This window comes from Ranitomeya imitator, chromosome 3, assembly GCF_032444005.1.
Source record: "Ranitomeya imitator isolate aRanImi1 chromosome 3, aRanImi1.pri, whole genome shotgun sequence".
Taxonomy (NCBI): domain Eukaryota; kingdom Metazoa; phylum Chordata; class Amphibia; order Anura; family Dendrobatidae; genus Ranitomeya; species Ranitomeya imitator.
Window position 1 is genome coordinate 543197929 of NC_091284.1, and position 16933 is coordinate 543214861.

The following is a 16933-nucleotide window of genomic DNA, read 5'->3' on the forward strand; positions in this document are numbered from 1 at the left end:
TCACGTTACAGTAGAGTAATTGATGTGATTTTGTTGTCATACATTATTTCCAAGTGTGTTGTGAAATTGACCTCCGCTGCGGCCTCTGTGGCTGTAGAGTAACCCAGCCTTGGCCGCTCCGTGTATGTAGAGAAAAGTCTTCTAAGTCTTCCCTTAACCATAGACCAATCACGATTAAGGAGTTGTGCGCCTGAATTTGTTCTACGTATCGTTTGGCTGCTACCGGTGGCCTCACCCTTCAGGGAACATTTGGCTTTAGAAGTCTATAGGAACAGCCGAACAAAACAGACAAAATACATTCTTTAAAATGACTCAGCGACACGGCTATTCAATAATACCAGTCATAAACGTGAGCAAGAGAACTTCTCAGAATATTTCCTTACAATATAGCTTACACGTTTGTTTCAACATCACAACCTTTTTTTCCCACAAGTATCCTTTTGTCCTAGCAACTTTTTTGCATTTCTTGAAATTTTCTCTCTATAAAGAAGTTAATACAATAATTTATTTTTTTTAATCTGGCAAATTTCTAGGAAGAGCTTAGTTTCTATGCAACTCGGGTGAAACAGTTTTGTCAGCTGTGTAGAAAATACTTGGGACATAAAGATCAATTTGTAGGCGAGCAGGTGAGTGATGGTATATTAAGTATGGTTGCGTAAACCCGGCCTACATGCCTTTTTTAACACTTTTTTTTTTTAGGCATTTCTTTCCCTGTGTGATGTCCTTATGTTACTACAGCATAGAGGAGGCAGGATGCTTGGCTTTGTAGATGCAGTCATGGAGTCAGAGTTGCTCTCCTTTGTTCGTCAACACGTTTTCCAAGGTCAGGAAGAGAAAGGTGATTTATGTAGAATTGTGTCAAAATATATTTAGGTAGCATCTACTATATTTTAAAAGGCAGAATAGCAAGAGTGTAACATTAATGCAGCAAATGGTACACCCACAGCAGAGTTGGCCGGTGCTCCCAGTGTCAGCCACATGGTCATATATTACTCTTTACATACATGTACATGGAAATTAGTGCATTAAAGTGGATCTCTAGTTCAGAAAATGGTTTACTTTTTATTTACCCTATGAAGGAATTCTGAGTTAATACAGGGGGGTCCCTTATTCAGGATTCTCATATCTTGGCCGGGATGGAGTCTGTGTAATGCAGAACTTCTTCCTTACTCTGTTACACAGAGAGACTAATCATTCTAATGGGTAGTATGTAATGTTTTATTATCTTTCTGGTGGCTCTGTACAGTTACTACCAGGTTTCCCTGCAGATCTGTGGTGATCACTGACTGACACTTCATGAACATCTTATTATGAAGTGATATGAGTTGAGCAAAAGGATATGCCGGACTTGGCCTGGCAACCACATCATTTCTCTGTGGCAGCTGGATCGGGACCGTACGAACTTGCTTGGCCGACACGTTAGTACCTGCATTGTAGGCCTAGTAATCAGAGGAGGAGTCCAGGGTGTCATCATTCAGGTGCTGGCTAAGAAACTTCCTACTGCTCTTATCCGATTGCCAAGAAAAACTGACAGGGACCAAGTTGGCGGCCTATTCATTGCGTTTGCTCCCAAGATGCTAGCATTCAAATTCTGGCTAAGGAAGTTCGCTCTACCCTGATCCAGCTTCTGTGATGTACCCGTTATAGACAAAGTTGTTGGCCTAGTAATTGAAAGAGGAACGATTTCTCCTATCAGTGTGTCTAGATGCAGTGAATGACAGTCCAGCCGTCCAATCAAGGATAGGGGTGTGCTCAGCTGTCAGTATTGTGATAGACAGCTGAGCCGTCCAATCAGATGCTGGGGCATGCTGAGCTGTCAGTGTCTTGAGTGACATTTTAATCGTCCAATCAGGGCCACGGCGTGTCGGGGCTTAATCCATGTGTATCCTGATTGCAGTAATTAGTAATTTAGCCAGCTCTCTGCCTTAGATTACTGCAAATTATAGACTTACTCCAGAAGTTGTGTGTGGTCTGTGCTTCTTGTCTTGTAATATGATCTTTGTTGCTTGACCTTCGATTTGCCTTTGAACTTGCAAGCCCTTTTGTTGTGATCCACTACCTTCTTGAATTCTGACCCAGGACTGTGACCTAGCTATGCCTTTGTCTCACCCCTCTGTCCATACGTTCCTGACTTTTGACCTTGGACCTCTTGACTGCCCAGCCTCGCAGCTTGTCTGGGAGTAGTGACTAGTGTCACAGAACCCACTCGATACCAGCATTTAAGTGCCAGCCAAGGAAGGTCGCACTGCCCTGGTTCAAGCTGCCACGAGGTAGTGATGTGGAGGCTTAGTAATGATATGAGGCGCCAAGAATGCCAGCATTCGGGTGCTGGCCGAAGACGTTTACATGGCTCTATTCCAGCTGCCATGGAGTACTGATGAGGACACCTGGCCAAGGTCCTGCAAATCTTTTAGGTTATCTTAATTAAGTGACCCTTATAGGGATTATCCAAAGTAGACAGTCCTATGTATGTGTATTGTATCCTATTTACTTCTGAAAGATTCTTTTATGTTGATAACACATTTTCCAGTTTTACATATCCCTCTACTAAATATATAGAGATAAATAAATACTGAAAATTGGGTACAAATAATGACACTAGAACACATGATCGCACAAGCCCAGCGTGGCTCTTCTAGTGCACAGCATCTTTTGGGGGAGTCTTTGTAGTCTCCTCGGATAATGGAAAGGGCAGCAGATCTCTTAGGTTTTAGGAGTTTTGACCCTCTTTACAGTCACATCTAAGACGCCTGTTTTTAGAACTTATATGAAGGGTCACTGTGGATAAAACCATTGTCAGCTCGGTGCCAGTAGCGGCACACAATGAGGGCAGTATCATCTGAGCCTAAATGCACTACTGCTGTGGGTTCTTGTTATAGCTAAAAATGAAATGTCATATAATTATCACTTGTTCGGTATTTATGTGTCGCTGCGGAGGAACTAACCGTCCTTTATTATTTTAAGACGCAGTTGTGCCTGAGACCAATGAGGACATGACCCTGGTTATTTTACATAGGAAGAGGATGCTGCTGGCTGTTTATTGCAAGCTAATCGCTTCCAGCGTAGTGGAGATGTCTGCAGTAGCGGAGATTTATAAGCAGTATATGAAGGTAACTTACAGCATTTCTTTCTTACGTTACTATGTGTTTCTGTTTGCATTACACTAAACAGTCTCCGGTATGAAACAATTTTTATTTCAATCAACTATTTTAAGAGATTGACTACCTGTTCAGAAATCTGAAAAAAAGCTGTTCGGTTAGTATTCTGTTTATTGTCACTTTATGCAGTTTATGCAAAATGTAGTTTTACCTGCTGGTGACACATCCGATCAGGACACTATTCTCAGGCCATGTTCACACATTTGACATTCTGCTCACATTATCGGCAATGAATGGGAATGAGGTATTTTGTACTCTATTCAAATGTGGAAAAATAGTAAAAAGGTAATAGATGCACCGCAAATTTTACAATTAATAGTAGAAACCCCCCAGAATATCTGCATAGCCAGATCCCAATCTGTGCGCAGATTCAGTAGCCAATGTAGGAATGCAAGCAGGAATCCATGTTTTGGCTTTAAAAGTTCTCCTGCATTTTTTCTAAAAAGTAATACAAAAACATCCTTGTTTTTATGAATAATAGCATATGTTTCTATTAATCATTAAAGATACCTATACACATTAGATGAAAGTCGGCCGTTCCCACACAAATCCCTGAACGGATCGGCGATTATTTGTGCACAGTAACCTACAGACAGTGTCAGGTTGGCGCCGTTATACTGATTACCATGATACCTTGGTTGATGAAATCCGTCTTGTGGTTGTTGTTTAATTTTTATTTTCAGTTTTGAGTTAATGATATGCTCATGCTCCGGGGCAGCCTGTGGGAGGGGCTTCATGTGATGCTCTGATTAGGTATTCATAATGCAGACTGCTGACAGGTCACTGATCCCTCACTGACCTGCTCCCTGGTTTGCATAATGAATATATGTACATACTGAAGTTAAAAAAAACCTTCTGCAGGCAGGCGACAGTCGTGGCATAATCGCATATTTACTGTGTTTCTTCAGTATATACAGATATTCATTATGCAAACCAGGGGCGGGACAGTGAGGGATCAGTGACCTGTCAGCAGTCTGCATTATGAATACCTAATCAGAGCACCACATGAAGACCCCTCACAGGCCGCCCCGGAGCACGAGCATCTCATTAACTCAAAACTGTAAATAAAGATTACACAACAACCACAAGACGGATTTTATCAACCAAGGTATAATTGTAATCAGTATAACGGCGACGATCTGGCACTGTGTGTTGTGCACAATTCTGCTGACAGGTCCTTTAATGAATTTGGCACATCTGTTAACCAACGTTTGCCGCTGCCAGAAAACTACGTCATTCGGGGATTGGCGTAGATCTCTGGATTAAGTCACACCAAATTTTAAGAATTTGATATGCGAGGGGGACCAGACGCCCTTCTTGCCCATGCTATTTTTGTATTGGTGTAGCCGGCCTGAACTGGCCTGTGAACAATAAAAAAGGTCAGCTTACCCCAAAAAATGAATGAAGGATCAGTGCAGGGAAACTTGTGGCACCACAGGAAAGCAAAGTAGAAGAAAAAGAAATTCCAGCATCGGGATCTTCACTAAAAACACCCTTGAATTCAAAATAATTAAAAAATCGCAACTCCAATACCGACTATATCAAACACGTTTCAGAATGGTGCCTTTAGTCATCGCAATCATTTTCCATTAAAGAGTAGGGGTTTTTTTTTAGATCCCGATTCTGGAATTTCTTTTTCTTCTTATTAAGGTCTTTATTCCTGATTTCTGGCATAATAAATCACCCCAACATGATTAGAACAATTTTGTAGCCTAATATTTATTTTATTATTTCAAGTGGCTACAAAGTATAGGATCACTAACTGCTTGACGTTTGAATACTTGCATGAGTTAATAAATAAACTGGATAGTACAATGAAATACATATTTCTAAACTGATATTTTAGACATACAATGATTTTGGTGACATCATTAAGGAGACCCTGAGTCGAACAAGACAAAACAACAGGATAGAGAGTGCAAAAACACTGGTCCTTTGCTTAAAGCAGGTAAGAAAGAACTATAGCGACATTGATGCCACTATAAAATGAGAATGCTGTGCAGAATATCATGTTGTCTCTTAAAGTTACAATGATCACGGCACTGAAAATGTGAAGGCTAGAGCTAGGGGGCTGCCGGGGTCAGGCCTCATTAGACGTCCTTTTTTTTTGTGTTCAAGAATAGCAGATTGATTTGCATCAGTGTTTTTCATCTGCTCTTAATCCACTTTTATTCTGTGTTTTCGCCATCATTACAGTATCGATTTTTCTTGTATGCCAGTAAAAAGTTTACAAGCTTGTTAAAGACCCATCAACTAGAATGGCTTTTTAGGCACAAATCGCATCAATATCAGACAGGTCTCAGTATTTATTTATTTTTGCTGATCAATTTGGAAAATAAAAACCCATGAAATGTGGTTATGTCCACATGTTTCTCATAGCTAGTGAGGCATAAATGTGCAGCATTCTACCTCTGAAGTTAGAGCCTGTATTTATGAATGGGTCACTGCACCGGAAACAGCGAACAATGGAAGAAACATTATCTTGGAAAGTTGCTCGTCTTGTAGGCCAAAAAGAGTAAAATGTTTGTATGGAGCAAGTGTTTGTGCTAATAACATTGACGGCAACAAAGTGGCAGGCATCTAATAAAATAATAAGTTGTTGTAGGAAAAATATCAAACACCAGCAAAAGACGTACATAGACCTGTCAGACAGATTCTTGCTCCTTATACTTTTGCCACAACAGATATGTAACATTTCTTGCATGTGCTGCATTGTCTGTAACATAACGAGATTTAGGCCTCTTTCACACATCAGTGTTTTGCCCTCAGTCACAATCCGTTGGCTCGACAGATCTGTCGCAGATTGTGAAAAACTGATGCGACAGATTCTTTTTTTTCCTACGGATCTGACTAATGCATCTGGCTAATTGGATCCTAAATAAAGCATGCTCAGTTAAAAAAAAAAAAAACTGAATCTGTCGCCCATAGGCTTCCAATCGAGCAAACGACGGACAGCGATGGATCCGTCGCTGTCCGATTTTTCGACATACACAAAAAACATTGTCTGTCGTCTCCGGCCACTGGACAACCAATTTTCGATGAACGACGGATGAAACGTGAGGCCATCTGTTGCAATCTGTCACTAATAAAATTCTATGAGAAAAAAATGGATACGGAGGCATCAGTCGCCGGATTCGTTTTTTTTTCCAAAATTCTATGGATTGCGTCTCATAGCAGAAAAGGGGCCTTAAATGCACAGACTTGCCCAAGTGTAACTGATGTTCCCGCATAGAGTCATGCCAAGTATGTTTGATATTAAACAACATATATGTACAGGTTACACAGCGACACTTATGGATCTAAAAATATTTCATGATTTTGTGACTTCTCACCATTGGTGCCCGCACCAAGTCGCATCAGTACAGTCCCAATCATGTATTTCATGGAATCTCTCCATCTACAAGGTATTTTTGATGTAGCTGATTCATGACACCAATCAATAGTGTAATGTACCGTGGACTCCTAGCAGGACTGAGTGATGGTGCCTGAAAAGAAACCACAGGGCAACTGTGTATTGTAGCTGAAATAATTTGTGGACTGCATATAAAAGGTATCTTGTTTACCTAATGATTACAGATTGGGTACAACTGCACATTCCAGCCAGTGTAAATGTAGGACTGTTATGCGACATGTTCCTACATTTACACTGGCTCAATTGTGAAGTTGTGCCTAATTTGGAATCATTAGGTAAGCAAGATAACTTTTATATGTAGTCCAAAAATTATTTTAGGTACAATACACATTGGCCGTGCATAATTGTCAGCCAAAGTATTGTTCGGCTGACAACAATCTCTCAAGATTTTTTAAGTGGGGTTGCTCGTTCCTAAAGGTACCTTCACACTGGCCAACTTAACAATGATATCGCTAGCGATCCGTGACGTTGCAGCGTCCTGGATAGTGATATCGTTGAGTTTGACAGGCAGCAGCGATCTGGATGCTGCTGTGACATCGTTGGTCGGAGCAGAAAGGCCAGAACTTTATTTCGTCGCTGGATCTCCCGCAGACATCGCTGAATCGGCGTATGTGACGCCGATTCAGCGATGTCTTCACTGGTAACCAGGGTAAACATCGGGTTACTAAGCGCAGGGCCGCGCTTAGTAACCCGATGTTTACCCTGGTTACCAGCGTAAACGTAAAAAAAAACAAACACTACATACTTACATTCCGGTGACTGTCCTCCGGCGCTCTGCTTCTCTGCACTAGCGCCGGCCGGCCGTAAAGCAGATTACAGCGGTGACGTCACCCCTGTGCTTTCCGACCGGCGCTGACACAGTGCAGAGAAGCAGAGCGCCGGAGGACAGACACTGGAATGTAAGTATGTAGTGTTTTGTTTTTTTTACGTTTACGCTGGTAACCAGGGTAAACATCGGGTTACTAAGCGCGGCCCTGCGCTTAGTAACCCGATGTTTACCCTGGTTACCAGGGGACTTTGCATAGTTGGTCGCTGGAGAGCTGTCTGTGTGACAGCTCTCCAGCGACCACACAGCGATGCTGCAGCGATCGGGATCGTTGTCTAGATCACTGCAGCGTCGCTAAATGTGACGGTACCTTAAGTCCTATGAGTCCATGACAGAATCATCTGGCAGCGCCTTTTCTCCATACCAAACAAAAGGATCAGGAAATTAAATTCCAATCGCCTCCGTCTTCTGTCAGGGTGGAGGAGGAAAGTCCCCATAACATTAGATGGTCAGCCTATCCCTCCGAAATTGACACTTTTATCTAATGTGCATGGGGTCCCTTACTCCTAAAACTGCCCATGTATAAGAAGTGATGGCATTGCTGTAGTATTTACCGGTAAGTAATATAATACATGAATGTTAACAGTGACTTGTTCTCATCAAACAGATTGCATGTTTGCTTTATTTCTGAAACTGTCCTTTAAAGGTACCGTCACACTAGACGATATCGCTAGCGATCCGTGACGTTCCAGCGTCCTCGCTAGCGATATCGTCCAGTGTGACAGGCAGCAGCGATCAGGCCCCTGCTGTGCTGTCGCTGGTTGGGGAAGAAAGTCCAGAACTTTATTTGGTCGCTGGACTCCCCGTAGACATCGCTGAATTGTCTTCACTGGTAACCAGGGTAAACATCGGGTTACTAAGCGCAGGGCCGCGCTTAGTAACCCGATGTTTACCCTGGTTACCATCCTAAAAGTAAAAAAAAACAAACACTACATACTTACCTACCGCTGTCTGTCCTCCAGCGCTGTGCTCTGCACTCCTCCTGTACTGGCTGTGAGCGTCGGTCAGCCGGAAAGCAGAGCGGTGACGTCACCGCTCTGCTTTCCGGCCGCTGTGCTCACAGACAGTACAGGAGGAGTGCAGAGCACAGCGCTGGAGGACAGACAGCGGTAGGTAAGTATGTAGCGTTTGTTTTTTTTACTTTTAGGATGGTAACCAGGGTAAACATCGGGTTACTAAGCGCGGCCCTGCGCTTAGTTACCCGATGTTTACCCTGGTTACCAGCATCGTTGGTCGCTGGAGAGCTGTCTGTGTGACAGCTCTCCAGCGACCAAACAGCGACGCTGCAGCGATCTGGATCGTTGTCGGTATCGCTGCAGCGTCGCTAATAAGTGTGACGGTACCTTAAGTGTAAGCTGCCAGTAATGGGATTGGTGGGAGCAATGCATATTTGCTGGCTGATCTAGCCGCACAATTGAAAGCTTGACTTATCACGTCGATGGTCTTGTTATTAGAGAAATACAGATGCTTGCCATTTCATTCAGTAGACCAAAAATAGCCCCCCCTTGACACCAGGAAGGAAGGTCATTTGGAGACAGCTGAAAATGAATGCAAATTAACAAAACTAAAGTGTCCTTGTTCTGGAAAAAGACTTGACCCATTACAGCTTTGCTTTTTCCCCTGCATGGTGATGTCTGCAGCTGTTTCTGGAGCACAGAGAAGCACATGCCCGTGCCACCCAGTCCTCCTCGTCATTCTCTAACATAAAGGAGCTGGCTCGCCGCTTTTCGCTAACGTTTGGCATGGACCACGTGAAATGCAGGGAATCTATAGCGATGATGCACAAGTATGTGGAGTGAAGGTTTTTCCCCTGACATCTACTGCGCTATTTATATTCGTAGCCACACAACAATGAATGCAGCATTAGGCTATGATTTATTTAAGAGAACATGGCTTACGGCATTTCGCATCATATTATATTACACACATATACACTTGCTACAAACAATGGTTTCATCATAGAGCGGTAACCTACAGCTCGCACCAATGGTGAAGATTTTATATACCATGGAGTCAAATGGAGAAATACACTCCACAGTGAATGGAATATCCCAGAAAGAAACCTCGGTATTCCTATGTATGAAATCAGTCCGAAGAAAATACATTAGACGACTCCATAAACATCTATGGAAGACCTATTACTGCTCGATAGACACACATTACATTGACAGATTATACCAAAAAGATGAGTGAGTAGAAACGGTCTATGGCTGTTTGTATTGATTTTACTTACATATATCGCACCAACATGTTTTGCAGCACTTTACCGACGTTATCATTACTGTCCCCAATGGGGCTCACAATTTAATTTCCCTATCAGTTTGTCTCTGGAGTGTAGGAGGAAGCTGGAGGAAACGCACACAGTCATGGGGAGAACATACAAACTCCTAGCAGATGTTGTTCTTGGTGGGATTTGAACCCTGGTATGATTCCTAAAAATCCACAGGTAAAACGCCCTGCATTTTACCTGCAGATTTATGGCCGAATTATCGTGGAATTACCGCATTTTTTGTGCGGTTTTCAACAGAGGTTTTACACCTGCGGATTCCTATTATGCAGCAGGTGTAAAACACTGCGGAATCCGCACAAAGAATTGACATGCTGCAGAAAATACACCGCAGTGTTTCTGTGCAGTATTTTCCGCAGCATGTGCACTGCGGATTTTGTTTTCCATACGTTTACATGGTACTGTACACCCCATGGAAATGTGCTGCAGATCCGCAGCGTCAAATCCGCAACGTGTGCACAGACCCTTAGGAATAGCATTCCACTGACTTAGGAATACAGGATCAGTTTAAAGGGGTATTCCCATCTCCAAGATCCTACTTCAATATGTACTGTAGGTATAATAATGATAATATTAGCAAATGCCTCCAATTATAAATGTAGTATGTTCTTATGAAAACCTATGTTGCTTACCCCATGTGCAGGGCAATGCAGTAGCTTAAGATACCTTCACACATAACGATATCGTTAACGATATCGTTGCTTTTTGTGACGTAGCAACGATATCGTTAAGGAAATCGTTATGTGTGACAGCGACCAACGATCAGGCCCCTGCTGGGAGATCGTTGGTCGCTGAGGAAAGTCCAGAACTTTATTTTGTCGCTGGACTCCCTGCAGACATCGCTGGATCGGCGTGTGTGACACCGATCCAGCGATGTCTTCACTGGTAACCAGGGTCGGTCAGCCGGAAAGCAGAGCGGTGACGTCACCGCTCTGCTTTCCGGCCGCTGTGCTCACAGCCAGTGCAGGAGGAGTGCAGAGAAGCAGAGCGCCGGGGACAGACAGCGGTAGGTAAGTATGTAGTGTTTGTTTTTTACTTTTACGCTGGTAACCAGGGTAAACAGCGGGTTACTAAGCGCGGCCCTGCGCTTAGTAACTCGATGTTTACCCTGGTTACCCGGGGACTTCGGGATCGTTGGTCGCTGGAGAGCTGTCTGTGTGACAGCTCTCCAGCGACCAAAAAGCGACGCTGCAGCGATCGACATCGTTGTCGGTATCGCTGCAGCGTCGCTGAGTGTGAAGGTACCTTTAGGTATCGATGGTTATGACTACTAGCAACTAACTGTCAATATTTGAGTGGTTGTAACCATGGATACCTAAGCCACTGTGATCGCCTACACATGAGGTAAGCAACATGAGTTATCAGAAGAACTGTTCTACATTTCTAATTGGAGGTATTTTCTAATATTATTATTACTAGGATGGTGGCCCGATTCTAACGCATCGGGTATTCTAGAATATGCATGTCCACGTAGTATATTGCACAGCCCACGTAGTATATTGCCCAGCCACGTAGTATATTGTCCAGCCAAGTAGTATATTGCCCAGTCACATGCTATATTGCCCAGTCACGTACTATATTGCCCAGCCACGTAGTATATTGCCCAGCGACATAGTATATTGCCCAGCCACGTAGTATATTGCCCAGTCACGTAGTATATTGCCCAACCATGTAGTATATTGCCCAGCCACGTAGTATATTGCACAGAGACGTACTATATTGCCCAACTATGTAGTATATTGCCCAGTCACGTACTATATTGCCCAGCTACGTAGTATATCGCCCAGTGATGTAGTATATTGCCCAGCCATATAGTATATTGCCCAGCCACGTAGTATATTGCCCAGCCACGTAGTATATTGCCCAGTCACGTAGTATATTGCCCAGTCACGTAGTATATTTCCAAGCCACGTAGTATATTGCCCAGCCACGTAGTATATTGCCCAGTCACGTACTATATTGCCCAGCTACGTAGTATATTGCCCAGCGACGTAGTATATTGCCCAGCCACGTAGTATATTGCCCAGTCACGTAGTATATTGCCCAGTCACGTAGTATATTGCCCAGTCACGTAGTATATTGCCCAGTCACGTAGTATATTGCACAGCGACATAGTATACAGCACAAAGCCACGTAGTATACAGCACAGAGCCACGTAGTATACAGCACAGACACGTAGTATACTGCCCAGTCGCGTAGTATATTGCCCAGTCGCGTAGTATATTGCCCAGCCGCGTAGTATATTGCCCAGCCGCGTAGTATATTGCCCAGCCGCGCAGTATATTGCCCAGCCGCGTAGTATATTGCCCAGTCGCGTAGTGTATTGCCCAGTCGCGTAGTATATTGCCCAGCCGCGTAGTATATTGCCCAGCCACGTAGTATATTATTATTATTTATTTATATAGCAACATTAATTCCATGGTGCTGTACATGAGAAAGGGGTTACATACAGGGTTATAGATATCGTTTACAGTAAACAGGTTTACAGTGACAGACTGGTACAGAGGGGAGAGGACCCTGTCCTTGCGGACTTACATTCTATGGGATAGTGGGGAAGAGACAGAAGGTAGGGGTGAGGCGGCAGCTCTGGCAGTGGTGAGGCGGCGGCTCTGGCAGTGGTGAGGCTCTGGTGGCGGTGGGGCGGCGGCTCTGGCGGCGGTGGCTTGGTTATTGTGGGCTGTAGGCTTTCCTGAAGAGATGGGTTTTCAGGTTCCGTCTGAAGGATCCGAGGGTGGTGGATAATCGGACGTGTTGAGGCATGGAATTCCAGAGGATGGGGGATATTCGGGAGAAATCTTGGAGGCGGTTGTGTGAGGAACGAATAAGTGTGGAGGAGAGTAGGAGGTCTTGGGAGGATCGAAGATTACGTGAGGGAAGATATTGGGAGATTAGTTCAGAGATATAGGGAGGGGACAGGTTGTGAATGGCTTTGTAGATCAGTGTTAGTAGTTTGAACTGGATTCGTTGGGGAATTGGGAGAAAGTGGAGGGATTTGCAGAGGGGAGAAGCAGGGGAGTAGCGAGGAGAGAGGTGGATTAGCCGGGCAGCAGAGTTGAGGACAGACTGGAGTGGTGCAAGAGAGTTAGCTGGGAGGCCAAAGAGGAGGGTGTTGCAGTAATCGAGGCGGGAGATGATGAGAGCATGCACAAGAGTTTTGGTAGATTGTGGGCTGAGGAAGGAACGAATTCTGGCAATATTTTTGAGTTGGAGGGGACAGGAGGTGGCAAGAGCTTGGACGTGAGGTTTGAAGGACAGGGCAGAGTCGAAAGTTACCCCGATGTAGCGGATTTCAGGTGCGGGAGAGAGCGTGATGCCGTTTACAATAATAGATAGATCAGGTAGGGCAATACGTGAGGTGGGGGAAAGATGATGAATTCGGTTTTGTCTACATTGAGTTTAAGGAAGCGAGAGGTGAAGAAGGAGGATACGGCTGACAGACACTTCAGGATTCTGGACAGCAGGGAGGTGACATCTGGGCCAGAGAGGTAGATCTGAGTGTCCTCTGCATACAGGTGGTACTGGAAGCCATGAGACTTTGAGTTGTCCTAGGCCAAGGGTATAGATGGAAAAAAGTAGGGGCCCTAGGACAGAGCCTTGAGGGACTCCAAAAGAGAGTGGGCGGGATGAGGAGGTAGTGTGGGAGTGGGAAACGCTAAATGTGCGGTTGGATAGGTATGAGGCAATCCAGGACAGGACAAGGTCATTGATGCCAAGGGAAGAGAGAATCTGTAGCAGTAGGCAGTCATCGACTGTGTCGAAAGCAGAGGACAGGTCAAGAAGGAGGAGGATGGAGAGCTGTCTGTTAGCTTTGGCTGTGACTAAGTCATTAGTAATTTTTGTCAGGGCAGTTTCGGTGGAGTGGTGGGGGCGGAAGCCAGATTGGAGGTTGTCAAGAAGAGAGTTAGATGAGAGGTGGGAGGAAAGTTGAGCATGGACATGCTGCTCAAGGAGTTTTGAAGCAAACGGGAGCAGTGATATGGGGCGATAGCTGGGCATAGCAGCTGGGTCAAAGTTAGTTTTTTTGAGGATGGGTGTGATGGTGGCATGTTTGAAGGCAGAGGGGAAGGTACTGGAAGAGAGCGATAGGTTGAAGAGATGGGTTAGAGCTGGAATGAGCGTGTTAGTGAGGTTGGGGAGCAGGTGGGAAGGGATGGGGTCAAGTGCACAGGTGGTGAGGTGTGATTTGGAAAAGAGGCTAGTAAGCTCTCCTTCAGTGATGTTGGAGACGGAGGTTATTAGGGAAGGGCAGAGGTCTGGTATATGGAATGGTTGGGGTGGTGGACAAGTAAAGGTTTGCCTTGTTTGGTCGATCTTGTTTTTGAAGTAGGTGGAAAAGTCCTCGGAAGAGATGAAGGGAGTTGGAGGTGGCAGTGGTGGGCGGTGGAGAGAGTTAAATGTGCTGAACAGTTGTTTTGGGTTGTAGGATAGTGAAGATACAAGGTTTGTGAAATAGGTGTGTTTAGCAGAGGTGAGGGCTGATTTGAAGTCAAGTATAGCTTGTTTGAAAGCAGTGAAGTTGTCTGGCAGGCGTGTTTTCTTCCAACGCCGCTCCGTGACCCTGGATGCTTGTTGAAGTTTTTTTGTGAGATTGTTATGCCAGAGTTGCCTATTGGTTCGTCGCACTCTGCCATGCATGAGAGGGGCGACTGAGTCTATGGCTGATGTGAGGGTGGAGTTATAGAAAGCGGTAGCACTGTTCGTGTCGTGGAGTGAATATATGGAGGACAGGGGTAGGAGAGGGTCTGATAGTCTGTGAATGTCTAGGTTTTCGAGGATTCTGCGAGGATGTGGTAATGGCTGGACCTTGGGGGCAAGTGAGGAGGACAAGGATGAGAAGGTGAGTAGATGGTGGTCAGATAGGGGGAAGGGAGAGGTTGTGAGATTAGATAAGGAACAGAGGCAGGTGAAGATGAGGTCTAGTGTATGTCCATCTGTGTGGGTAGCTGTGGAGGACCACTGGGTGAGTCCAAAGGATGAAGTAAGGGCCAGTAGTTTGTAGGCTACTGGCTGGTGGGTGTCAGTAGGGATATTAAATATGCCCATGATGATGGTGGGGATGTCAGCAGAGAGAAAGTGAAGGAACCAGGTGGAGAATTGGTCGATGAAGGCAGTTTCTGAGCCAGGTGGTCGGTATATGACAGCCATTTGGAGATTGGAGGGAGCGTAAATACGGACAGAGTGAACCTCGAAAGAAGGGAGGATAAGGGAGGGTGGGGGTTGGATAGGGTTGAAGGAGCAGTTTTTAGAAAGAAGGATACCCACTCCTCCACCATGTCTGTTGCCAAAGCAAGGAGTGTGGGTAAATTGGAGGCCACCGTAACTCAGTGCTGCTGTATATTGCCCAGTCACGTACTATATTGCCCAGCTACGTAGTATATTGCCCAGCTACGTAGTATATTGCCCAGCCACATAGTATATTGCCCAGCCACGTAGTATATTGCCCAGTCACGCAGTATATTGCCCAGTCAGATAGTATATTGCCCAGCCACGTAGTATATTGCCCAGTCACGTAGTATATTGCACAGCCACGTAGTATATTGTCCAGTCACGTAGTATACAGCACAGAGCCACATAGTATGCAGTACAGACACGTAGTATACTGCCCAGTCACATAGTATATTGCCCAGCCACGTAATATATTGCCCAGCCACGTATGTAACAGGTTAAAAAAGACTTAAAATAAAAAATAAACAGATACTCACCTTCCGAGGGCCCCTTGTAGTCTTGGCGCTTGTGTGCAGTGAACGAGGCAGCTTCCGGTCCCAGGGTTGGTATGAGCGCAGGACCTGTGAAGACGTCACGGTCTCATGACCGTGACGTCATGGCAGGTCCTTCTCGCATAGCATCCTTGTCACCGGAACCTGCCGTTTGCACTGCCGAGGAGAGGGCGCGACGTCTGAGGGTGAGAATAACGTTTTTTTTTTTTAATTATTATTTGTAACATTGGATATTTTTTACTATTGATGCTGCATACGCAGCATCAATAGTAAAAAGTTGGTCACACAGGGTTAATAGCTGCACTAATGGAGTGCGTTACACTGCGGTCCATTAACGCTGGCATTAACCCTGTGTGAGGGCTGACTGGAGGGGAGTATGGAGCGGGCACTGACTGCGGGGAGGAAGGAGCGGCCATTTTGCCGCCGGACTGTGCAGGGGAGTAGGGAGGGACTAATTGGACTGTGCCCGTCACTGATTGGTCGCGGCAGCCATGACAGGCAGCTGGCGAGACCAATCAGCAACGCGAGATTTCCGTGACAGAAGTTGCAGACAGACAGAAAGACAGACGGAAGTACCCCTTAGACAATTATATAGTAGATTATTATTAAACCTACAACATTGGGATAGGATCTTGGAGATGGGAATACCCTTTTAGTAAAGCACTGTAATTGTAACGTTACCTATGTTTCATGTAAACAGTGTATTTGCGTTCAGCGTCTTTAAGCGTGTCTTTGTTATGATGGTTGTTCCTTTGTCTAATGTATTTACCTTGGACAGTTCGCTTATCTATACTTTCAGGCAAGGCATTGAATTTGCCTTTAAGGAGCCAGCAGCACAGGACAGTCTTCCTCCACCCAATCTGCCTTTTCTGTTGCTGATCAGTGAGTTCTCCAGCAAATTGCTAAGAGCCGACAAAAGACTAGTGTAAGTGTTTGTGGAGTTAGATCAGTTCTGTATCTGTGAATGCTTATGCTGCCACCTAAATGTAAGAACATTATGGAGATATCAAATCATTGAAGGATTAACGAAATTAGGATTATTTAGTCTAGAAAATAGACGACTGAGGGGCGATCTAATAACCATGTATAAGTATATAAGAGGACAATACAAATATCTCGCTGAGGATCTGTTTATACCAAGGAAGGTGACGGGCACAAGGGGGCATTCTTTGTGTCTGGAGGAGAGAAGGTTTTTCCACCAACATAGAAGAGGATTCTTTACTGTTAGGGCGGTGAGAATCTGGAATTGCTTGCCTGAGGAGGTGGTGATGGCGAACTCAGTCGAGGGGTTCAAGAGAGGCCTGGATGTCTTCCTGGAGCAGAACAATATTGTATCATACAATTATTAGGTTCTGTAGAAGGACGTAGATCTGGGGATTTATTATGATGGAATATAGGCTGAACTGGATGGACAAATGTCTTTTTTCGGCCTTACTAACTATGTTACTATGCTACTATGTTACTATGATTATAATGGAAACATTGTCCACAGCCATAAATGTCATAAACTGCCCCAGAAAAATTACAGCTAAA

The 16933-nt window shown here is 44.7% G+C and overlaps 1 protein-coding gene across 2 annotated transcripts in view; it reads left to right on the top strand.

Moving 5' to 3' along the window:
- Positions 1-16933, top strand: part of LOC138670479 (cohesin subunit SA-2-like) — a 164072-nt gene that overhangs the window by 118633 nt on the left and 28506 nt on the right. Inside the window, exons 24-29 of one of the 2 annotated variants that reach the window (XM_069757868.1) lie at positions 534-626; positions 700-838; positions 2965-3110; positions 5005-5106; positions 9037-9182; positions 16200-16325. In XM_069757868.1, coding sequence (XP_069613969.1) covers positions 534-626; positions 700-838; positions 2965-3110; positions 5005-5106; positions 9037-9182; positions 16200-16325 — 752 coding nt within the window. The remainder of the gene's footprint in view (positions 1-533; positions 627-699; positions 839-2964; positions 3111-5004; positions 5107-9036; positions 9183-16199; positions 16326-16933) is intronic. The other variant, XM_069757869.1, reaches the window with a different exon arrangement.